The sequence below is a fragment of the Hippopotamus amphibius genome, chromosome 3 (assembly GCF_030028045.1).
Source record: "Hippopotamus amphibius kiboko isolate mHipAmp2 chromosome 3, mHipAmp2.hap2, whole genome shotgun sequence".
NCBI lineage: Eukaryota > Metazoa > Chordata > Mammalia > Artiodactyla > Hippopotamidae > Hippopotamus > Hippopotamus amphibius.
Window position 1 is genome coordinate 133,644,888 of NC_080188.1, and position 25,547 is coordinate 133,670,434.

Consider the following 25,547-nt stretch of genomic DNA (forward strand, 5'->3'; position numbering starts at 1 on the left):
CAAAAGGGCTTTGCAAACTAGACAAACCCAGGTAATACAGACATGCGCAGGTTGGGACACAGGGTCTGGGTAAAGAAACCCTGGGGGACAGACAATGAAACATAGTCCCCAAAACATGTCTCTGAGAGACTGGATAGACCTTCTTGTCTCAATGTACCAGCGTGCCCCTGGGGTGTGCGTCTGGTGATAAGAACAAATGTTAATTGAGAATTTACAATGTGCCCAAAACTCTATGCACTTTACGTGCATGATCTCATGTTTTTTTTTTTTTACTGTGGCAAAATATACATAAAACTTATTATCTTGACCATGTTTAGGTGTACAATTCGGTGGTATTAAGTACATTCACAATGTTGTGTAACCATCACCACTACCAATCTCCAGAAATTTTTCATCATCCCAAACAGAAACTCTGTACCCAACAGCCATAACTCCCCATTGTCTCCCTCTCCGCAGGCTCTGGCAATCTCTATTCTACTTTCCGGCTTTATGAAATTGTCTATTCTAGGCATCTTATGTAAGTGGAATCGTATAATATTTGCCCTTTTGTGACTAGTTTATTTCACTTAGCATGATTCTTTAAAGTTCACCCACATTGTAGCATGTGTCAGAATTTCATTCCTTTTTTATTTTGACGAGAAAGTAGGATTTATATTGGTGGGTGTGAGTAGGAGGGGATGGTGCCAAGGCTCTCACGAGTGCAGAGCCCACCATGTGTGCAGGGGGGTCACAATTAGGGATGTACTTGACCCCACAGCCACCCAGGATGAGCCGCTTTTCTGCCACCATGTTTTCAAATTCATGTGCATTAAATTTAGTAAATCCCCACTTCTTGGAGATGTGGATCTTTGGCGGCTAGGGAACTTGAACTTGGCCCTACATAGGGCCTCAATCACATGCTCCTTGTTCTGCAGCCTTGTGAGGACAGACATTACGACTTGGCCATGTGAACCCTGGCCACTGTGCCCTGAGGCTTTCCAAAGGCACGGCGCATACCTGTCTGGAGCCTAGATTGGGACAGCATGAGGCCAGTCATGAATGTCCACTGGAAAGGGCTGTCTCCAAGGTCCCTTAGGGCAACCCGTACAGGCAACAGGCTGCATACACTACCAAGGAGGCTGCAGCCATTGCACACTGGGCCCTCACAGGGAAAAGAGCAGAATTTCATTCCTTTTTATTTATCTTTTTTAAAGAATTTTTATTGAGATATAATTGACCTACAATAAACTGCCTATATTTAAAGTGTACAATTTGATTTTTTTCTTATTAGTACTGTATATATGGCAAAGCCAATCTCCCAGTTCACCCTCCCAACCTCTCCCCCTGCCCCTCCCCCTACCACTTTCTCCTTTTGGTGTCCATATGTTTGTTCTCTACATCTGTGTCTCTATTTCTGCCTTGCAAACCAGTTGATCTGTACCATTTTTCTAGATTCCACATATATGAGTTAATATACAATATTTGTTTTTCTCTTTCTCACTTACTTCACTCTGTATGACAGTCTCTAGGTTCATCCATGTCTCTGCAAATGTCCCAATTTCATTCCTTTTTATGGCTGAGTAATATTCCACTGTGTATATGTAGCACATCTTCTTTATCCATTCATCTGTTGATGAACATTTAGGTTGCTTCCATGACCTGGCTATTGTAAATAGAGCTGCAGTGAACATTGGAGTGCATGTGTCTTTTTGAATTATGGTTTTCTCTGGGTATATGTCCAGTAGTGGGATTGCTGGGTCATATGGTAGTTCTATTTTTAGTTTTTCAAGGAACCTCCATACTGTTCTCCATAGTGGTTGTATCAGCTTACTTTCCCACCAACAGTGCCAAAGCATTCCCTTTTCTCCACACCCTTTCCAGCATTTACTGTTTGTAGATTTTTCATTCCTTTTTAAAGCTGAATGATATTACATTGTATTACATACTCCATTTTGCTTATCCATTCAACTGTTAATGGCCATCCGAGTTGTTTCCACCTTTGGGATCTTGTGAATAATACTGCTTAAAACTTTTTAAATGGAAAATTGCAAACATATACAAAGTGGACCAAAAGAATGTGATAAACCCCCATGTACAATAATTATCAACTCATGGCCAATCTTTTTTTTTTTTTTCAAATGTTTTTTATTTTTTGGTCATGCCTGGAGGCGTTTGGGATCTTAGTTCCCCGACCCAGGATCGAACCCATGCCACCAGCAATGGAAGCACAGAGTCTTAACCACTGGACTGCCAGGGAAGTCCCTTCATGGCCAATCCTGTTTCATCTATATCCATGCCTAATTCTCCAGCCTGTATTATTTTGAAGAATATCTGAAATATCACAAACGTCACTATTGTTTCCATTTTACAAGTGGAAAGGCACAGAGAGGTTAATTCTCTTACCAAGGTTACAGAGCTCCTAAGTGATGGAGCCAGGATTTAAACTCAGGCAGTGTGATGGCTGAGCTCATACTTGTGTCTTTGCTACACCTGTATGTGTGTTTGCATATATACACAGACACACACGTGCCAGGTCAGCTTTGGGCAAGTTGGAAAAGTGCATTTGGAAAAGTTTGCCTCTTCCTACATTTTTCCCTACTCTTGGATACTGCCTGGAATTTGGCACAGAAGGCATGAGTTTGAAGCCTTAATTCTTTTTTATTTTTTTAAAATAAATTTATTTATTTATTTATTTTATTGGCTGTGTTGGGTCTTCGTTGCTGCACACGGGCTTTCTCTAGTTGCGGTGAGCAGGGGCTACTCTTCATTGTGGTGCGTGGGCTTCTCATTGCGGTGGCCTTTCTTGTTGCAGAGCACGGGCTCTAGGTGCATGGGCTTCAGTAGTTGTGGCACATGGGCTCAACAGTTGTGGCTCACGAGCTCTAGAGCGCAGGCTCAGTGGTTGTGGCGCACGGGCTTAGCTGCTCCCCAGCATGTGGTATCTTCCTGGGGCAGGGCTCGAACCCATGTCCCCTGCATTGGCAGGCGGATTCCTACCCACTGTGCCACGTAGGAAGTCCTGAATTCTTAGTTACAAGAAGAGTCAGTGATCCCCAACCTCCAGAGTTGTGAAGACTAAATGAGATAAAATCAGTGAAAGTGCCAGGCACCTCCTACCATGAGGCAAGAGATCATTATGTGTGCTTTCCCCTCACCTCCTTGGGGGTCCAGGCCCACCTTCTCTCCACAGAAGCGAATGTCAAGAAAACATGCTCTATCACAGTGTGACTCTCAGAGGTCAATGTGTAATCCCTCTGGGGGATTTGTGTTGTGAAATAAAGGATTTTATCCTTTGGCCTTGTTTTGCAGGCTGTGGGTGAGTGCAGATGAGAGATGTTGCAATTCCTTCTTGCCCTTGAAATCATGTATGTGTGTGTATGCATGTGCATGTACGTGCACAAGTGTGTAAGACAGGCCTGTAGATAAGTTCAGGCTTCATTCTCTGCCCAGAGCATTACATTGCTTTCTTTTCTATAAGAATTGTGTCCTGAAACAAGCAACTACTTTTCTATCCCTTTTTTCTTATTGGCTAAAACAAGAAGAAAAGCGCTTTGTTGGGCCCCTTGTCCTTTTCTGGTCCAAGGATATAAAGCTACAGGGTGGAGATCTGAGCTCAGATGGGTCTTGGCAACTCGTGTTCAACTCCTTTTTAATCTCTGTGGCCAGTCCCCTTGAGTTAGTTTGGGAAGGGCCTACAGAGCTCAGTGGACAATTGAGCAGGACTCACTGGCTGACCACAAACAAGTCTCAGGTAACTTCAAGATGCATCTGCAGAGGAGGCTTGGGAGGTGGGGCACTGCAGCCTCAAGTGTACTAAAAGTGATGACTAGCAAGAGTCTGACTGGCTGTTTCCTATGCCTGGAATGCCCTTTTCAGATCTTGCCCATGGAAATAATATAATCCTTTAATGCCAAGCTCAAATACTGCCTCCTGCTTGAAACTTTCCCTACGTCACCTCCCACCTCCCTCTACCACCCATCCCTGGCTGCCACACAGAGTGGTTTCTCTCACTCTAAACCCTTGTGGCATCACTTTTGTACCCTTTGAGGCACTTTTGCTGGTTTATTTCTGTACAATCTGAATACCAGTCTTAACTCTTTGACAGCTCATAGTGAGTTCCTTGAGCACAGGAATCGTTTCATCTATTCTTTCTACTGTTCAGAGCTCTTCACAGGGCACACAATTAGCAACCAATAAATATCTGTTGAATAGATGATGTCTTTCATGACAGTGGCACAGAGTAGGCACTCAGCAAATGCGTGCTGAATGCAATAACATCCACCTCCCGTGGCCGCGAAACATAAGAGAATTTTTACCCTATCCTTGATGTTTAGATGGAAACCAGGTCCATATGACCCTTTGAGTTCTAAAATCTGTCAAAACTTGCACGGAAATAACCATGAAAACTGCCTTGAGGTAGCATATGAGATGGTCTCAAGGTGTTTCAAGTATCTAATATCTCAAAATGTGTCATTTTCCTTGGCTGCTTAATATCCCAACTGGTCTCCAGAAGAACGTGAAGTGTCACAAAGTAGAGGGCATGCCTGATGATTTAAGATCATCTCAGTTAGAACGCCTGGTTAATCAGAACTTTTCTGCTCATCAGCAGAATGATCACTGATATTTGCAGCAGTGACCCTGTAGTTCCACAAGTAACCCAAATACCTTGTTTAAAGATACAACATCTTCAGAAATATGCTTTTAAAACACCACTTAAACCATTTAAAAATATACAATTCAGCGACAGGAAGCACAGTTATATTGTTGTACAACCATCACCACCAGCCATCTCCAGAATTTTTTCGTCATTCCAAACAGAAACTCAATACCCACTAAACCATAACTCCTCGTTTTCCCCTTCCCTTCGTCCCTGGGAACCTTTATTGTACTTTCTGTCTCTCTGAATTCACCTATTCTAGGCACCCCTACAATGTGTATAATGGTAGCCTACACTCTTTGTCTTTTTTGTGCCTAGCTTACTTACCGTTGTGTACTCAGGGTCACCCATGTTGCAGCGTGCCTCAGAATCTCATTCTTTTCAAGGCTGACTACTATTCCATTGTATGTGTACACCATATTTTGTTTATCTGTTCATCTGCTGATGGACTTTTGAGTTGTTTTCATCTTCTGGCTATTGTGAATAAGGCTGCTATGAACACAGGTATACAAATATCTGTTCAGAAATATGTTTGGTTTTCTTTTTTTAAATCATAGACACTCTCATTGGTAAACCCTAGACTAGATCCATGATAACTTCCCACGAACCAGAAAATTTGAGTAATTAGCATATTCCATTCCACCATTAGGCTTGATAAGAACCTTTCTTGGACTATGTGATGGATGGACAATAGGCAGCGATAGGGAATGATGCCTCAGAAATGGACACGGGCCACAAGGAGGCAGCTGACTGGGCCACAGCAGCACTAGTGATGTGCCCGGCACATTTGTCCCGACAGTCAGACGTGCATCAACAAATCCCACCCCACCCCACCCTCACTTCAACCCTGTCACTGCTCTAGCTGTTAGACTGGGCTGCTTTTTCCAGAAAGGTACAGACTTGAGGAACATTTGTTCTTAATTAAGCTTGGCTGCAGTTAAAGTGTTATCATGTACATGGAGCTCAAATTACAGAGGCTGCCTTTGGCCGGTGAATGGCACAGCACGGCTGCTCAGAGAGGTGGAAAACTCGGAGGCCCCTCCAGCCCTGTTTCAGGAAAAATGCTCTGAGTGGTGTGGAGAGGGGCCAGCTGGTGATGTCAAGGGATTTATAAAAGAGATTACAGGACCTTTTAAGGGAATGAGGCAGTTGCTAATGATGGAAAACTGCTAAAGCTGGATCTGGATAAGGCCTGGACATTTAATTTGCTAGTTATCCTGAAATGCTTGTAATTTCTGGAAAACATATTGTGCCACTCCCTTTGTATGTACTTCAGAAGACAACATAAGAGTGTGGAGAGAAGAACCTGAAACTGAGCTTGCACACATAAAGCCCCCAGTGGGCACTCCAGGACCTGGGATGGAGAATTAAATGCCCAAATGCACCTGGGCGTGCGGCATACCTGTACTTTTCTTTTTTTTCTTCCTTATTTTTTTTTTAAGCACGCTAGTGGGGGGTCTGGAGGAAGCTTTATTTTTTAAGCAGCTACAAAGCTGCTTAAAAGCTTTACACCTCCAAAGAGAGATCTGAAAATAAAATATTTACTTATATTGTATTTCCAAGTGTTTCCATAGTCTTTTCACAACCCTTACGTCACCTTAAGAATGTGGCTTTTATAAAGAGGAACCAAAATCTTTTACAATGACAGGGTAGATATAGTTGAGCAGACAAGCTCCAACTTTAACAGCTGGGCTTACTTGGTGTTTTAAATAGATAACTAACGAAAAGTTGTCCCAGATTTAGGAATAGAGATCTAAGTTTGGAGGGGTGAAAGTGAAGGTCCTAAAGTCAATTTTCAGTGGAGCAGCTAAAGAAAATTCTCTTTGCCATGATGGAGCACTAAAACAAACCAATGAACAAACAAACAAATAAACCAAACTAATGGCCCACATAAATAATACTAAAATTGTCAGCCAATGAGAAGGCCCAAAGATAAAGTGGAATAGAAGCAAGAATTAGAAGCTAGCATCTGGAAGTGAGCAGTGTGGAGGTTCTTTGGGACCCATGATCCTGAGGCATAATTGGTTGCAGCTTTATCTGTTTTCATCATCCTTTATTTGAGGGTACAGGAGAACAGCGCAAGTACTGTCCAGTCAACTCTCCACACGCTCTTATAATATGGAAAATCCAATCATCTGCTTTAAGTGCCATTTTTCAATTGTAGCTTGCTTAAACAAAAGGGTCAGGAAACATATGTTGTTTTCTCTTTCTTTTCTTTTTCTTTCTTTCTTCCTTCCTTCCTTTCTCTTCTTTTTCTTTTTCTTTCTTTCTTTCTTTCTTTCTTTCTTTCTTTCTTTCTTTCTTTCTTTCTTTCTCTTTCTTTCTCTCTCTTTTTCTTTCTCTCTCTCTTTCTTTCTCTCTCTCTTTCTCTCTTTCTCCCTTTCTTTCTTTCTTTCTTTCTTTCTTTCTTTCTTTCTTTCTTTCTTTCTTTCTTTCTTTCTTTCTTTCTTTCTTTTTCTTTCTTTCTTTCAGTTGAGGGGAGGAGGGTAATCTTTCTGAATTAGCTCCCTGGGTCAAATCCCAGTTCAAACATTTCCCACAGAGTGCAGTCATCTCAGTCCCATGTCGAAGGCCTCCTTTGCTGCCTCCAGATCTGCTGGTAGTCTTATCACCCTGTGCTCCGGTAGGAACTCTCCATCCTGCAAGCTTATCTCCTCACTGTTCCCTGAAGACACTTTGCAGATTAATGTCTCTACAGACCCTGTTTCCATGTCTTCTGCTTTCCTCCTGCTCTGTTCTTTATTAAAATACTTTCCCTTTTTTCAAGCCGGCCTTAAGCCTGTCCTCCTCCTCCTCTTCCTCCTCCTTCTTCTTTTCCAATCTGGATGCCTTTTATCCCTTCCTTCCTTCCTTCCATTGAAGTATAGTTGATTTACAATGCTGTGCCAACCTCACTGTGCTATACAGTGAAGTGACTCAGTTTTACACATATATACATTCTTTTCTAAATATTCTTTTCCATAATGGTTTATCCCAGGAGATTTGAGGTAGTTCCCTGTGCTATACATTAGGACCTAGTTGTTTATCCATCTTAAATGTAACAGTTTGCACATATCAACCCCAAGTTCCCTCCCCCCTCCACCTTGGCAACCACAAGTCTGATCTGTGTCTGTGAGTCTGTTTCTGTTTTATAAATAGGTTCATTTGTGCCATATTTTAGATTCCACATATAAGTGATATCACATGGTATTTATCTTTCTCTTTCTGATTTACTTCCCTTAGTACGATAATCTTAAGTTGCATCCATATTGCTGTAAATAGCATAATTTTGTTCTTTTTTATGGCTGAGTAGTATTCCATTGTATATGTGTATCACATCTTCTTTATCCATTCATCTGTCAGTGGATATTTAGGTTGTTTCCATGTCTTGGCTATTGTGAATAGTGCTGCTATGAACATAGGGGTATATGTATCTTTTTGAATTATAGTTTTGTCTGGATATATGCCCAGGAGTAGGATTGCTGGATCATATGGTAATTCTATTTTTAGTTTTCTGAGGGATTGCCATACTGTTTACTATAGTGGCTACACCAACTTACATTCCCACTAACAGTGTAGGAGGGTTCCCTTTTCTCCACACCCTCTGTAGTATTTGTTATTTGTAGACTTTTTAATGATGCCCATTCTGACTGGTGTGAGGTGTTACCTCATTGGAGTTTTGCTTTGTATTTCTCTGATAATTAGCTCACATCCTTCTTGAAGTCTTTCCTGACCATGTTGGTCCCAATGAGTTTTCCCCTTCCCTTCCCTCCTTATGACATAAGAAATGGTGCTTCTCACTTTATACCTCAATCATATTTAGATTATCTTCTGCACTTAAAAATGTCTGTCACATTAACGGTGTATATACCTGTCTTATAACCTCTGTCACCCCTGGGAAACTATTATAGCAGGAATATTTGTTAAATATGATTTTATTTCCTTTGACAGAAAGGCTTTTTGACCAAAAGCTGTTGAATCAATAAATATTTCTCACCTGAAATACTGAGCAGGGCCAAGAAACACAGCTATTAACTTTAAGTTGAAAAAAAATCTTTTGAATTAGAAGCAGGGAGTGGCTATACCATCCAAGAGAGATTCTTAGAAGAATGCACAAGAAAAAGGGAAAGCCAGCCTTCTTTCTTCAAGTCAGAATTCTTCAGACCTTGCTCTTAGTTTAGATCTCTTCCTCTAATTTTGCCTGCACTGGCGAGCTGTTGAGGAAAGCTTGCAACCCAAAAGGCATTCCGTCTGGGAGTTGATTAGAAAGAGTATTCAGTTTTTAAAAAAAGAACTTGCTTAATTTTTTAGAAAGAAAGACTTACCTTTAAAACAGAAATAAATGACTCAATAGGAAATGTGGCTTGCCCTTGTCAAGTGGGGAGTCAGTTTCAGTTAAGGGGAAAATATGTCGGCCAACATCAGAATATGTGATACATTTTAGAATAATCTTTTTTATGGGGCAAACATTCTAAACTGTTACTTACATAATAAGCCAAACTTGGATGAGAGACTATTAGTGGTAGAGGATGTTTTGGGAGGTGGCAGAGAAATCACTTAATGTCTTTACTGCCACCTGTTAAAATCGGCTAATGATTCCTAAATGTATATGCCTGGGGTGACGGTGTCAGGTAAAAATGGTGCCATTAAAAAAATGATTAGAGCTTTTTGGAATTAAGTGTTAGCTAATGGAGAGAAATCATTACATGTTAATATTTAATATTATTATTTATACAAAGATGTTGTGAGTTCTGTGTGTGTATCTGAGCAGTACTGAGCAAGCTGACATACTCTTCATTCTTTGTTGGTTACAGTCATGAAAGGATTCTTAGGGCTTATTGGTCCATGATCTACACAAGCTACTTCCCTCACTCAGCCTCAGTTTCCTCATTTGTAAAATAGGGATACTGATAGTATCTACCTCATAGGGTCAAGTGAGACAATGCACAGGAAGTGCTTAGGGTAACAAAGCAGGTATTTTATGATCAAAAGCAAATTAATTTTCTCAGTTCCAAATATGTGCTACATATAGTTTGCTGTCAATTTATTTATGTTTTTCAGATGTTTACTGGAGTATAATTGGTTTACAATGCTGTGTTAGTTTCTGCTATACAACAGAGTGAATCAGCTATACGTATACATATATCCCCATATTCCGTCAATTTATTTTTTATTTTTATTATTTTTGGAACTTTTATTGAGATACAATTGACATACAATACACTGCATATATTTAAAGTGCACAATTTGATATTTTTTTCTCATTAGTAATGTATATATGGCAATCCCAACCTCCCAATTCATCCCCTCCCCACCCCCCCCCCCCAACTTTCCCCACTTGGTGTCCATATGTGTCAACTTAGTTTTAACCCACATTCATTTGATGAAAAGATTATGAGTTAGGAGATCTAGTCTATAGTGATGACTAAGCAAATAACTTAACGTCTCTGGGTTTCTATTTCTTTGGCTTTATGAAGGAGCTGGATTAGAGGATCTCCCAGTAGTTTCCACTTCTAAAGTTCTGTGTTACGATTTTTTCCAATTCATTTTTTAAAAAATTAATTAATTTATTGGCTGCATTCGGTCTTCGTTGTGGTGCTCAGGCTTCTCACTGTGGTGGCTTCTCTTGTTGTGGAGCATGGGCTCTAGGTGCTCAGGCTTCAGTAGTTGTGGCTCACGGGCTTGGTTGCTCCACGACATGTGGGATCTTCCCAAACCAGGGCTTGAACCCATGTCCCCTGCATTGGTAGGTGGATTCTTTTTTTTTTTTTTATAAATTTATTTATTTATTTTATTTATTTATTGGCTGTGTTGGGTCTTCGTTGCTGCAAACGGGCTTTCTCTGGTTGCTGCAAGCGGGGGCTACTCTTCATTGTGGTGCTCAGGCTCCTCACTGTAGTGGCTTCTCTTGTTGTGGAGCACAGGCTCTAGGTGCGTGGGCTTCAATAGTTGCAGCACATGGGCTCAGTAGTTGTGGCTCACGGACTCTAGATCACAGGCTCAATAGTTGTGGCACACGGGCTTAGTTGCTCTGTGCCATGTGGAGTCTTCCCAGAGCAGGGCTCGAATCCGTGTCCCCTGCATTGGCAGGCGGATTCTTAACCACTGCACCACCTAGGAAGTATGGCAGGTGGATTCTTAACCACTATACCACCAAGGAAGTCCCTTCCAATTCATTTTTAAACAAAGTTTTAATAAAATTTAACATAGGAAGTATTGGATGATTTAGCAATTTATATTTTAATTAAACATACTTCAGATTAAATTTGTATTATGCAATGTTTAAAATACAGAAGGATATGGAAAGTGATACACATACCTACCAGTCACTTTAAGAAATAAAACTTTTAAAAAAATTTGGAAAAGCTGTGGGTGAAATTCAATTATATTTAAAGGTGCAAAAACAAGATTGAAATCACTGCTAAAATAAAAGGAAATTGCTTTGGATGCCCATTGTTTCTGGAGGGTGTGCCTATGTAGCTCTGATGTTATATTAGGTGGAGGCCAAAGCAGAGGACAGGCCTCTCCTTTTGGGACCACTTCATCTAACTGAAGTGGAATAAATATAGCTTAGCAATAAAATACACCTAAATAAAACATGGCCCCTGCATTTGATATGCATAACATTTGCATTAAGATTTTCACAGCAGTCCAGGCCAATGCAAACACTTCCTGACAAAGAATTAGATTCAAATTCTGGCTTATTTCCATTCTACCTGTGTGACGTTGGGCAAGTTGTGTAACCCTCTCTGCCGCAGTTTCTTCATAAAATGGGGCTTACCTTAGGGTTGTTGTGAATATTACGTGAGATAATACAGGCAAGGCTCTAAGAACGATGCCTGACACACAGAGAACACTCAATAAATATTCGCTATTATTATTATTCAGTTCCATAAATAATTATTGGATGTCTACCATGTGATAGTCTCTATACTACATCCTGAAATATCTTTGAGGCTTCAGATTTTTGTGTCTGGTCTACAAACAATGTGTTACAGAATTTGACATGAAATTCTGGTAAATGTAGCAGTCCGGTGGGACCCAAGTTAATCTAGAGAAAAAGGCCATTTGGAGTTCGGGAGACTTTTTAAATTCAGGAGGGAATATGAGATGTAAATGAAGTAGTTACTTAAGGTCTTGCCTTTTAGTTGTTCAGTTCCTGTGCCAGGTTTTAGAAAGTGCATTATGATGCATATTAAAACCAGGGTGACATTCAAAGAGTCAAACATGCCTGATTAGACTTTCATGTCCTGTATTTATAAAAAGGTTAGTGCTGCATTTCCTCAGTGCAAATTATTTTTGGTTCTTACTAAATTTATGAATATAATAGTCTATACAGCATAATATATATGATTAATTTGTTTTAGTCATCAGCTTGCTTTTCTATAAGGAGATACCCCAGAAGAGTACATCTTGACCAGTAATTTCAGCAGATAGGGAGTAGGTAATATATAGGAAACGGCAATTGTACATTAGCAATATGCGACAAAATTAGAAATACAATTATGGCAATAATACATTTGCTTATATAAATTTATCATTGAAATGGCATAGGGAGACATGCCTTTTGCAAGCAACTTCATTGTGATGCTTTGTGGCCTTGGCTATACAACAGGCAGTCAATGATGTTTGGATTTCAAGTTGCTCTGGGTGGATGTGTCCACAAGTTATTAAAATCGGGTGTAAGTTGGTGAATTCAATAGGGGAGCTAAGCATCTGGCCTCACTGATCTCAGTTTGGCTGGCTTTGGCACCGGTCTGTTTGATTGCTTATGGTGACTCTGGGGTAATATTAAGCTAAGTAAGTCACAGTTACCATGAACCTCTACCCATGGGGTTTGATAGATATTAAATAATTGGTCACTAACTGCCCCTTTGCCCCCCTTCCCCCTTCCTTTGCACACGTTTGCACGGCAAAAATCTCTTGATGTAAAGGAGAAAAGTGAATGAGCCTTTTCTTAACAATAGGCAAACTGAACTCAAGCAGTTACTAAGATAGGAAGTCAAAGTAACTTGGAAGCTCATTTTGTCCATACCCAGTTATAGGTTAAGAAAATAAAAAGGTTGTGGATTCTTTTGTCCTTAGTACTCTTTTTTGGCCTACTCCATTTCCACAAGGCTGATGGCTTTTCAATATTAAAACCATCCCTAAAGGCATTCCCACCCCCCCACCCCCCCCACCCCCCCCAATACACAAGTCACAAATCACCGCTCAAAGGAGCGAACACAAAGCACCTGTGATAGTCTCCCATTTGGGTGCAGTCTTGATTCTTCAGAGAAAGGGGACTCTCAGAATTAGTGATCTGAATATATCTGGGACGGGACTTGGGCCTTCCTGGCAAAACATAAAAACAAAACAATAAACACCACCCCTCCCCCCTCCAAAAACAAAAACAAAAACAAAAACATCCAGGCACCGCTGCTGCTAACTATTAGTCGCCTGGCTCAGCCTCTGACTGTAGAAGCAAGAACAGGTCTGCGGCCGGGCTCCCGAAACCCGGCTGCACAGGCCCAGGGCGAAGGTCCCGGGGCCGGGCCCAGCACCCGCGCAGGGCCGCGCGCAGCGCTCGCGGGGACGTTCACCTGCTCGGCGGGCGGCGCGGGCGCGGGCGGGGGCGGGGCCTGCCCGGAGGGGGCGGGGCCGGGGCGCCCCGCGGGAGGAGCCAGCTCGGGCCCGCCCCCCAGGAGGAGCCGCTCGCCCGCGGCCGCTCCGGCGTCTCCGTGACAGGCGCCCCGCTCCGTCGCCGCCGCCGCCTTTTCTTCCTCGTCCCGGGCCGGCGCCGCGCCCAGTCCCGCCGCGGGCCGCGCGCCCCCCGCTCCCCTTCCCCGGCCGGGGCGCCCGCCCTCGCCGCCGCCGCCGCCCCCGCCTCGCCGGCAGGAATTGCGCGGCCGCAGCGCCGCCCGCGTCGCCCGCGTTCGCGCCGCCCGGCCCTCGCGTCCTCCCGGTCCCGGCTTCCACGGCCGCCGCGCTGCCAGAGAGCCCCCGCCCCGCGACCCCCGGCTCCCGCCTCCTCGGCGCGCCGCCGCCCCCGGCTCCCGCCTCCTCCCCGGGTCTCGCCGGCCCCTTCCTGCCGCCGCCGCCGCCGGAGGAGCCGGTCCACTGCGGGTCACCATGCCGAGCAAAACCAAGTACAACCTTGTGGACGATGGGCACGACCTGCGGATCCCCTTGCACAACGAGGACGCCTTCCAGCACGGCATCTGCTTCGAGGCCAAGGTGAGGGGCCCCGGGGAGGGGGCTGCCCTGGAGGGGCATGTCTGAGGCGTGCACGGGATGCGCTGCCATCCCGGACGCGGGGTGGCGGGTAGGCTGGTGTGGGGGCCTCTCTGTTGGGGACGGTGGCTCCCCTTCTCTGTGTGGAGTTCCGCGGGCTCCTGCCCAGGACTGCTAAAGAGCAACTGCAAAGTTTGAGCGGCATTGCTTCACCCCCCTCCTCCCACCTGCAGACGCCCCCATCCTCACCTGCCCAGGACTGATTGAGTTACTTCCCGGATCCCTCCTTCTGAGAAGCCGGTGGGTGAGCGCAGCCTGGACGTGGTTCTTCAGAATCGGTTTAGGGAAGCGTTGCTGTTATTTACCTGTTGGGATCCCGTGGGAGAGGTGCTTTCAGGAAGGTCTTTTGAAGGGGGAATACCAGCTTCCTGATTGAAGAAAATAATACAAGGGTGGTTTTTGTTTTTAGATTCCAGGTAACCCCGGCCAGGTGTCCGAGTCACTTCTTAAATGCCTTATTTGCCAAGACTCCTTTGCAAGTGCCAGTCATTGAAGGGGGGAGGTGAGGTGAAAGCTTCCCGGTTGCTAGTTTTGTGGCGTAATGTTAAGTTTCAGCAGCTAGCAGGGGGAGCGCTGCTGAAGAATTTATCGGGGAGGTGACTGGGATTATTCAGCTCAGAGTCCCAGGTCCATCTCTGGGAGAGGGGGCGGGGCGGAAGCCTCCGTACTGCACCATCAGGTGTGAATAAGGCTGGCCCCCTGTGCGGCACTTCCCAGAGTGAGGAGTTCTGGTTTCTGAGATTACAGCTGGGGTTCCTGCCGCCCATCACAGGGGAAGAGTGCTTCTGGTCTTTCTTCATGCTGCTTAATGCCCTCCCCCCAGAACATAGGGGTGCTCAGCACCTACTACGTGCCTGACGCTGATATGTGACAGAAAATACTACCCCTCCAAGTAGGTTGTGTCTTGCCGGTTTTGAAAAGGTAGTCCTTTCCATGTGGAGACAGTTTTACTCTTCGGTCCCTTTTTCTCCTTCATGACTTTGTAGATGGCAGGGTGTTAGCATCTCAGGCAAGGATTACTCCATCAGGTGGCTATTTCCTTCAATCTGTGAGACGTCTTTTTGAGTGTCTGATGAGTGCAATGCAGTTACCTTTTGATCTTTTTTCCTTCTCATGGAGATGTGTGAGTTGTTAAATCTTACCTTTTTTTCTCCCTGAATAACCTTCCCCCAACCACACTTGCTAGAGCTAGGAGGACACCCCCTGTTCCCCCAGACATCAAACCCTGCAGTGGAATGCAGAGCTGAATTACTGGGTATGGCTGGGACCAGAGTGGGGCTGTAGCCAAGATCTTATCTTGCTTCTCTCAGAATAGATCTGGTTCGTCTAATATAGGATGTTTGGGTTAATTTTGTCCAGGCCTATTGCTTTGGTGAGTAGCTTTAAGAATTTTAAAGTATGACTTTTCATCACATCATGATTTAATTTTCTTGGACATACATAAACTGGGAAATTGGCTTTTGTCTTGTTTCATTTACCAGTGCTCTGTTTTGCAAGAATCAATAGAGGAAGAGAGATCAGATTAAAGTGTTTTTAACCTTTTAATTCTTTTCTCACTGCCTCTGTGTTTGGTCCTAGCTAGGACTCATAACCTAGCACGCATAAGAATCACCAGGTGAGGTTGTTAAAAAGTCTGATTCTTGCCACCTCCAGTTCTAATCTGACACATCTGGGGAGAGCCCAGGACTATGCACCTCTAAGGAGCATTCCAGGTGCTTTAATGCAGGTGATTGGGACTAGACTTCGAGAAACACTGGCTTGAGGCTTGCCTCCAACTTGCTGGATCTTACCCTCCCTTTCCCAACATGCAGTTTCTTTTCTAAGCAAATGTCTGGGGGCTATGTGATGTAGTTCCTATAGTAACTTGCCTGGATTCATGCACAGTGAATCCCTCCATAAGAGGAGGGGGAACCACAGTTGGTCCCAGCTGTGTTCCCAGTGCAGATTTGGGACATAGCCAACCAAGGGCTCTGCCTTTGAGAATGGCGAGGTAGGGAAGAAAGGACAGGGCTGACTTTGAGAACTGGGTCCTGACTCCCAGCTCTTTGTAATTGATGCTGGATACCAGTACTTTCAGATCACGTCAGCCAAGACCTGAGTGGAAGCAGAAGCTTTTGTGTCTCATGAGCACCTGGCAAACGCCTCATCTAGTTGGTTTTTACATCCCTCCCGAGCAAGCAGTGTCTGTAGAACTGCACGATCACTGGGTTTTCAGGGTTAAATCCACACCGCACTCATTCCTTGTTTTGGAAAAGCATAGCCTGTAAAATGTAAATGTATTAGTGCTGCCTTGTCAGATACTCTTGGAAAATGAGCCCAGGTCTTTCTCTCCCAAGGACTGGCAGTTTTTCAGAATCAACACTGGATGGAGTGACTTTTTGGATGGATGCCACTCATTTTCAGGGTGCCACGGAGATTGAAAGGCTAGGGTTGAAGGGCATCTGGGTGTCAGAGGTTCTGTGCACTTAAAAAAACACACTATGCACTTAATTATCAAGCAGAATCCTAGAGGCTTTCTACCTGCAGTACTTCATGTAATTCCCACTGCTTTCCTGGAGGTGGGTCTCCTTATATCTTATAAATGAGGATACGTTGCCTGCTTTCATGCACACAGCTGTGTGTGGCAGAGCCAGGATTTAAACTTGGGAGCTTTGACTTCAGACTCTCAAATCCAATGCTTATTCGTTTAATAATTTTTATGGAATGTTCACTCTATGTTGGGCGGTTGGTCTGATTCACCGTTCACTGGCAGGGCATCCTTAGGTTGCTGGCCTCTCTGACTCTGTGGTAGAAAATTATTCAAACTTTTACTGCTGGGCTCTTTCTAGATTTAACCTTGGGCTGGTTGCTGCTCTTAAGGGATACTGCTCTCCGTGTCAGAAAGGGCACCTGCTCGCTGACTGTTGTTGGTGGATGGGTGGTACAGTCCATCTCGGCTTGAAAGCTTGTGTAGCTCCTTTGTATCTGCCTCTCCCTCTCCCAGTAAGCCTTCCTGGTGGCCAGTATCATCAACTGGCTGTCTCTGCTTGCTGGGTGAGAAAAAGACTTCTGATGACAATGGTGCAAAGAATAAGATTATGAGTAATACAGTTATGCCCCACGTTTGCAGGTGATTTTCGATTTGCATGGGACTTTCACGCACAGAATTTTCCTCATGTGGAAATGGGAACGTTAGTGTTATCTCTGTTTTTCAGATGAAATAAACTGGGGATCGAAGAGATTAACTTGTCCAGAGTCACAGAACTGATGAGAGAATAATGATTGTAGCTGATATTTAGTGAGCACTTACTGTGGCTCATGTATCGTTCTAGGTGCTGCCTCATTTAATCCTCATGCACCAGCGCTTTTGGCTCCTGGTCCATGCTTCCTTCATCTGATCCTGAAGTAGTAGCTCCCTCTGTATTCCTGGCTCTCACTGCCTAGCCCGTTCACTGATCTGGGCACGTGTGGCACAGCCTGTCAGAACTGGAGAGCACCTTAGCTTACCTCGTACAACCTCCTTATTTTATAGATGAGGAAGACGAGGTCTAGAGGGGAAGTCATCGACCCAGGGTCACAACGCTGGGTGAGAACAGAACCAGGACTCATCCCTAGTTTCCTGGCTTCAAGTTGATTTCAGTTATCTATTGCTGCTTAACAAACTCCCCTTAAACTCAGTGGCTTAAAACGACGTCTGTTTAATCTGCTAATGATTCGTGGGTCAGGAATTCAGGCAGGGCTTGGCTGGGCTGTTCTTCTGTTGCACGTGGTGTTCACTGGATCACTCACTTGGCCTCATTCTGCTGTGGCTGGGCTGGAAGGTCCTGGAAGGCTTCTGTCTCATGGCTATGCCTTGGTAGTCCTCCATGTGGCGGTGCTCTGCCCTGGGTAGTTTGGATTTCCTCATAGCATGATGGCCCTTTGATCTGGCAGCTGGCTTTCAAGGGGGAGTGTTCCAAGCAGGGAAGGTGGAAGCTCTTAAGGCCTGGCCTCCAGAGTTACGCAGGGTCACTTCTGCTGCATTCTGTTGGTCAGATCAGGGGATAGGCTGGCTCAGGTTCAAGGGGAGGGGAAGTATTCTTCACTTCTTGATGGGGAGCGTCAAAGTCACAGTGCCAGAGTGCACTGGGATGAGAGATATTGCCGAAGCCATCTTTGGATCACAGTCAACCATAAAATTCTGTGTTCTTTCCCCTTGGCATATACCTTCTCCAGTGACGTCTCGTGTTCTTTAAGGACCTTGTCTCATGCTTCTGTGTATAACCCCTACCGCAACATCAGGTACATATATGCATAGCCAGCAATATCAAATTATTTATCAAGTGGAAGAAATTACCAATTGTAGAAAGTCTGAGTGATTTTGGGGATTTGGGAGTTCCTGGTCAAATCTGAACTGAATTCTCTGGCCATTGTTTCCTTCCTTGCTGAATGGCTTCACTGGCTGATGGTTTCCATGATGTGGATTTTAGAGATTCCAATAACCTGTGCACAGCAGGCTGCCTGTGGATGCCTCTTGAACACGCTATCTTGAGGGGTTCCAGATTAGGACATTACATACATTGGTTCACCATAAATGGGGTGCTCTAACTCAAACCTAACCTGTGGTGTGTGGTAAGAAGCTCTTAGAACCAACTCTGCTCTATTCTGGGTGTGCATTCTCTCCTCCCCCATCCCGCCCCCCAAGGGTCCTGTCTTCCAGGATTATGGACAAGTAGGGATTCAGATAGAGGCCCTGGTGTATTCGCCAATGTCATCATTGAAGTGCAGGTTATTTCACCTTATTAGGTATTTGTCCAGATGCTTTAAAATCCATTGTTATCTTCTGCCTGGACCAGATGAGTCTTTGGGGGATGATGAGTCTCAAAGATACAGTACTGCTCAGAAATGAAACCTGTTTTTATTCACCCTTATTTTGCTCTTAGGTGCCCCAGGGTGTTCCTCTACAGCTGGTGTTTTGGGATTTAATGGGCAAATCTTTTTCTACCTTATCTGTACATTTCACGATTTTGCCATGTCATCTTTGCCCAAAATGTCCCAGTCCATTTAGTGGTCAAGGTCACACAGTCACATGTCATGTTGACCTTTGTCAGTCATCCACATCGAAGACCCTAATCAGACTTATTGTTTGTTATCACTTAATCATGATGCTGCTAAACTTCCAGAACTCAAACCTTCAGAGTGCTTCTCGGACCATCATTACCTGCCTCCTCTCATCTCATCACCTTGAGGCTGCCCTTTGCTCCTCAGTGACTTTCTGCTGCCCTTATCCTACTCCGCCAGCAGCCTGGGGCCATGCCAATGACCCTTCTGTCCCTCCAGCTTTCCTGCCCAATGCTGCAGACTTGGTCTCTTCTACTTCCCTTCTGCCTTCCTGTTTTTGGAAAAAGAACTTCCTTCTTTCCTCCGCTCCCTTTTTCCTAATAGCTTTATTGAGATATAATTCACATACCATACAATTCACCAACTTAAAATATACCATTAAGTAGTTTTTAATATATTCATAGTGTTGTGCAACCACCACCACAATTTTAGAACATTTTCATCACCTCAAAAAGAAACCCTGTATCTTTTAGCTACCCACCCCCATCCCCTATCCACCCTAAGCAACTGCTAATCTACTTTCTGTCTCTAGATTTGGCTATTCTGGACATTTCCTATGAATAGAATCATGGAGTATGTGGGTTTTTTGTGATTGGCTTTTTTCACTTTGCATAATGTTTTCAGGGTTTATCCATATTGTAGCATCTATCGGGAACTCATTCTTTTTTATGGTCAGATAATATTCCATTGTATGGTTATACCACATTTTGTTTATGCATTTATCAGTTGATGGACATTAAGGTTGCTTCTGTTTTTTAACTACTATGAATAATGCTGCCATATACGTTTTGTGTACAAGTCTTTGTGTGATATATGCTTACATTTCTCATGGTAAGAGTGAAATTGTTGGATCATGTGGTGACTATGTTTAACCATTGTGGGACTGCCAGATTGTTCTCCAAAGTGGCTGCACCATTTTCCTTTTCCACCAGCAGTGTGTTAGGATTCTGATTTCTCCACATCCTCGCCTACACTTGTTATAATCTGTCTTTTCGATTCTAGCCATCCTAGTGGGTATGAAGTGGTATTTCATTGTGGTTTTGATTTGCGTTTCCCTGGTGAATAACGATACAGAATGCCTTTTCATGTGTTTATTGGCTATTTGCAAATCTTTGGAGAAATGTCTATTCAGATCTTTTGCTCATTTTTAAATTGGATTGTCTTTTTAAATTACTGAGTTGTAAGAGTTCTTTATATATTCTGTATTCAAATCCATTATGTAGATTTGCAAGTATTTTCTCCTATTTTGTGGGTGGTCTTTTCGCTTTCTTGGTATTGTCTTTTGAAACACAAAAGTTTTATATTATGAAGTCTGATTTTTTCTTTTTCCCTCTTTCTTTTTAAAACTCATCTGCCCTCCCTCTGCTGCTAGCTCCAGTCTCCTGAGTCTTTGTTCATTACCCCATCATTCCCCACCCCCGCCTTTGCAGGGTTTCATCTTTCCCCCTACTGGCTCACTCCTCTGCCCAGAAGTGTGCTGTGATCTTCCCTATGTGAAAACTCTCTTCTCTCCACCTTTGTCATTATCATGTTATCCTTTCCTTTCACAGCTAAGCCTCATGAAAGAGTGCTCTACTCTCTGCAGTTTCTCAATATTTATTCAGTCCCTGGCTGTGTCCTTCCCACTTCCATCCTGGCTGCCATATAGATATTGTTCTGCTGTAGGAAGGGGGACTCCTTCCAGGGCCCGAGAAGGGGCTCTTGTCTAACACTCGAAAAGGAATTGTCCGAGGAGACACACGTGCTGACAAAGCAAGAGACTTTATTGGGAAGGGGCCCCCGGGGGGAGAGCAGGAGGGTGAGGGAGCCCAGGAGAACTGCTCTGCCATGTGGCTCGCAGTCTCGGGTTTTATGGTGGTGGGATTAGTTTCCAGGTTGTCTCTGGCCAATCATTCTGACTCAGGGTCCTTTTTGGTGGTGCATGCATGGCTCAGCCAAGATGGATTCCAGAAAGGAGGGTTCTGGGAGGTGGGTAGGACATGTGAACTGGCGTCCCTCCTCTCCTTTTGACCTTTCCGGTGTTCCTTTGGTTGGTGGTGGCTTGTTCATTCCGTGTTCCTTACCAGATCTCCTGTTGTGAAATAACACATGCAGATCGTTACTGTCTTTGGCTGGCCAGGGCGGGCAGTGTCGGTCAGTATTTCCCCTGACAGTTCTACTGTCATCTTTCTCCATCCTCTTCCTTTTGGAGTTTTCTTCCTGAGCAGCCTGCCCTTGTCTTTCTTGGGATGCCTCGCTCAGCTCTCTTCAGTCTCTTGGTTGGCCATGCATAGCTCCCCTGTCTGTACCTCCTCTTCTTTGCTGGTTGTTGTTTCTCTGCACATTGACCTCTCAGGTGAGTGCTCAATTCCATTCTCTCCCTCAACACCCCTCCCCCCCCCACCCCCCATTATGCATGTTGGCTCCTGGATCTCTAACTCCATTCCAGACTCCAGATCTTTATTTCTAGCATCCTGCTGGCCGTCTCTACCCCAATGAACATGTTGCTAACTCCACCACTCAACAAGCTTGAATTCAAATCTCTCTGATGACTTCCTGCTTCTTTAAACAACCCCACCATCCTCTCAGGCACCAGGCTTGACACTTTGGAGCAGTGCTTGAATCCTTTTGTATAACAGTGGACTCATTGACTGTTGATTGAGTACCTATTGTGGCCAGGCTCTTCCCAGATACCACCCCACCTCCCCAACTTCAAATCAGTTGCTGCATCCTTGAATTTTCACAGTGATATCCATCCATGCATCCTGCCTGCTCCTTCTCGTCTCACCTCTGGCTGGTTCAGATGCTCACTGCCTCTCACCATACTGTTTCAGTTACCTTCTGGAGGCCTCCACTTTATCCTGTAAACTTTTGCTCTGTCACTTATCCTGAAATATGATTATGATATCCTTCTACTCAAAAACATTGAAAGTTTCTAAGCTTACCATATTAGATCCAAAATTCTTAGCCTGATATTCAGGGCTCTCTGGTTTTGAATAGTTCCCTTTAATCACCCTATGCTTCAACCTAACTGGGGTACCGCCCATTCTCTCAGCCCTGGCTGTGATTCCTCATCCATCGCTCAGGCCCTGTCTCCTGTCACTCAGTGAAGTGGATCTTAGTAGCCCCTCCTCCATGTGGAAGGGACTGACCAGACCCCGCTGTGGATTACAGCTGCTTGCGCCTGTCTGATTTTCATCCCCTTATTGTCATCATAGGGTCCCTGTCACTCTGCCCCCTTGTGTCTTCTGCAGTGGTGACTGCAGTGCCTTGCATATAAAAAATGTATTTTGAACCAATGAATGTAATTCCTAAGATGCTCCCTACAAGGACTGCCAAGGCCCTCCTGTATCACCCAAGAGTGGAAAATGCCTCAGCTGGCTCCAGTCTCCTCCTGGCTTTTTCTCTTGCTTTAGGCCTGTACGTCTCAGTCCCTAGTGAGACTAGTCCTTGATCCCAGGAAGTATCCCCTGGGATAAGCATTTTTCCTTAATAAGTGGAATTCCAGTGATGGACATGCAATGGAAGTAGAATCTTTGATTATAGAACATACGGCCAATTTCAGGAGTAGATAATTGTCATTTATTAGGAAAAAACATATTTTCAGTCAGTTGTGTTCTTGTTAATGAATTGATACCCTTTCCCCCCCAATTCTTTATTTCCTTTAATTTTCTGTTTTATAGTTTTTATGACGTGAATCTGGTAGACAGCATAGCATAAATGGATTCAGGAGCCAAAGTGTGTTTGGTTGCAAATCTTGGCTCTCTCCCTCACTTGCTGTGTGAACTTGTGTGAGTTTCTTAATATCTCTCCTTTAGTATCTTTGTCTGTAGAAAGAGGATACACATATCACATACCTCATAGGGTTAATGCGTGGAGCAAATGAGTTACGCATGCAAACTCCTAGCATAGTGCCTGGCACAGAGCGGGTCGCTATTTTTATTAGTGTTGTTGTTTAGTCCTGCAGATTGCAATGTAAATTTCATCTGTGCATGTTTTGTTTTTTTTTTAATAAATTTATTATATTGGCTGTGTTGGGTCTTCGTTGCTGCATGCGGGCTTTCTCTAGTTGTGGCGAGCAGGGGCTACTCTTGGTTGTGGTGAGTGGGCTTCTCATTGTGGTGGCTTCTCTTGTTGCGGAGCATGAGCTCTAGGCACGTGGGCTTCCATAGTTGTGGCATGTGGGCTCAGTAGTTGTGGCTTGCAGGCTCTAGAGCACAGGCCCAGTAGTTGTGGCACACGAGCTTAGTTGGTCTGCGGCATGTGGGATCTTCCCAGGCCAGGGATCAAACCCATGTCCCCTGCATTGGCAGGTGGATTCTTAACCACAGCGCAACCAGGGAAGTCCCCATCTGTGCATGGTTTTAATCTAGAAATTGTCATACACTCTTTTTTTTTTAATACGTCAGAAGCCTAGTAGTATATTATCTTCATTTTACATGCCTGCTTAAAACATCTAGCTGCCGTATTACTCTTGATTCCAAAAGTTACAAATCAGACAGTGTGACTACTTTGTGGACTTAAAATAGCTGTCAGCCTCCTTGGGAAGGAATAAGGAGGGGTTAGCTAGCTTCTGGTGCATGCCCTCATCACATTTGTTCCAGCCTTTTAATCCTTGTTTGGATTAAAAATCACAGAATCTTAAGTACGATATGTTGTCTGTCTTCACTGTCTTTCTCTGAATTTCTTGGATAAATACTTCTTTAAGCAGAGGTAATCTAAGCAGAAGGAATCTTGCATCACGGGATTAATTAATACCTTGTGATGCTTACAGTTGCCTTTTCAATTTTTATATTCAGCATCATGTTTCCTTTTAAGCATGGGAGCAGCTGGCTTTAAAAGTTACTTAAAATGGCACTTCCAGCAAGTTCCTTGCCCAGAGTATTGGAATACTTTAGAAGCCCTAGTCCCCTACCCCCTGCAAGTAACCCAGTTGGCTTTCTGCGACACTTCAACGAGAATTGTGTGTCTTATACTCTTCTGGGTCCATCCATGAGAACTGAGGATAGTGGCTACTACCCCCATTTATTCTCGAAGCTGCAGTGCTTTCCAGGAGAACTGTTGAAATGATCAGCCTTGAGAAGTGAATGAGACCTGGGACTCCCTACCAAGGGGTGGCGAAGAAGAGCGCACTTGCCCAATGCAGCCTGTATTCAGAGCGTTCTGAACTCCATTAGCTTATGTGTGAGCACGTTAAAGAGAAATACTGTTTGTGTGCTTGCAGGATCATCACATGTCCCATATTCCATGCTGCTCTTCCCTGCTGGTTCTGTGTGTGCATTTCTTGTATCTCTTGCTCTAGACTCTAAGCTCCTCAAGGATGAAGGGGACTCCCCACATACCTGCCTCATGCTGTCCACATCATAGAAAGCTAACGTAATCATCACTATCATTTACAAAGCACTTACTATGTTCTAGGCACTGTGCCAAGCTCTTTCTAGGAAATGATTAATCTTCCCCAACAGCCCTGTGAGTTAAGGTGCTCTCATCATTTGAGTTTTACGGATGGGGAGGCTGAGGTGTGGAGAGGCAGAGCAACTTGCTCACAGTCCCCCATTAGCAATGGAGAGATCCCCGAGTCCAACCCCGGCAGTCTGGCACTATTAACTTCTGTGCTGAATATGTTTCAACATACCAAGAACTAGTGTCTATCCAGTACTCACCACTTTCAACACATGGTTCTCAGAATTTTACATATGCAAACCACTGTTTACAGTGACCTTCTGTGGGTAGGTGTTCCTGTTTCCATTTTGCAGTTGAGGAAACTGAGACCGTCTTTCTAGGTAGGATTGAATGGGCACATGGTCTGTTAAAGTTGGTGGTCTCAGCCCCTCCCATTGAGGTTAAGCCTGTGGCCCAGGGACGGGTCAGCTGTTGTGTGCCAGTGGGCAACAGGCCGCCTCTGGTGGGCTGTGTTGATGGTCTCCAGATATGGAATTGAGGCATCAGTGAGTAAGTGGAAGAGCAGAGACAAGCAGGAGAGGGGCCTTGGGAGGCCCTTCCTTCCTGGAGAGAGTTATTCTCCGCTGGGCTCCTGCCTATGCACTTCCCGTCTAACAGTGGTGATCTATGTCCCGCGCCGCCCCCCCCCCCCCACACCTCTTCTTCCTGTCAACTTCCACGCCCTCTTCCTTGCATTTCTCAGCTCTGTTTCTGAGGACTGTTTCTCTCCACTCCACTTGGAGCCTCCAAGGTCCCTCCAGGAAAGTACAATGCCAAAAAACGTCCAGCCCAGGAGATGTAGTTGCCTTTTGATTGGAAATCTTAGTCCACAGTGCACAATGGAAAAGCTCCTTGGTGTGTCCTTTTTTCCTAACTTGATTATAAACTCTTCCCTTCTTGTTTTGGTCTCTTTGGATGAGAAGAGGCACTCGTGTAGAAGTGTTTTCTTTTTCTGCCAAGAAGAAGATTAATGTCTCCCGTGGGCCAAGTGACAGCTAACATACTATTTCACTCCCATGCTATTTCCCATAAACAGATATAACCTGTACTGTACCTACATTTTCAAACTGGTCCTCAGTATGTGTGGATATTTTTCGCTTAAATTCGGCAGCCCAGGTTAAACACACTCTATCCTGAGCACCTGTATCCAAAGTACGAT

At 44.4% G+C, this 25,547-nt stretch overlaps 1 protein-coding gene and 1 pseudogene across 4 annotated transcripts in view; one reads left to right on the plus strand and one right to left on the minus strand.

Annotated features, from left to right (window-relative positions):
- Positions 1 to 1,053: 1,053 nt before the first annotated feature.
- On the minus strand, positions 1,054 to 1,168 carry LOC130850612 (small nucleolar RNA SNORA70; annotated as a pseudogene).
- A 12,334-nt stretch (positions 1,169 to 13,502) lies between these two features.
- LOC130849270 (carboxyl-terminal PDZ ligand of neuronal nitric oxide synthase protein) overlaps positions 13,503 to 25,547 on the plus strand; it is a 296,636-nt gene continuing 284,591 nt past the window's right edge. For all 4 annotated transcript variants that reach the window (XM_057728028.1, XM_057728031.1, XM_057728029.1 and 1 more), the window contains exon 1: positions 13,503 to 13,831. In XM_057728028.1, coding sequence (XP_057584011.1) covers positions 13,727 to 13,831 — 105 coding nt within the window. In that variant the 5' untranslated portion in view covers positions 13,503 to 13,726. The remainder of the gene's footprint in view (positions 13,832 to 25,547) is intronic.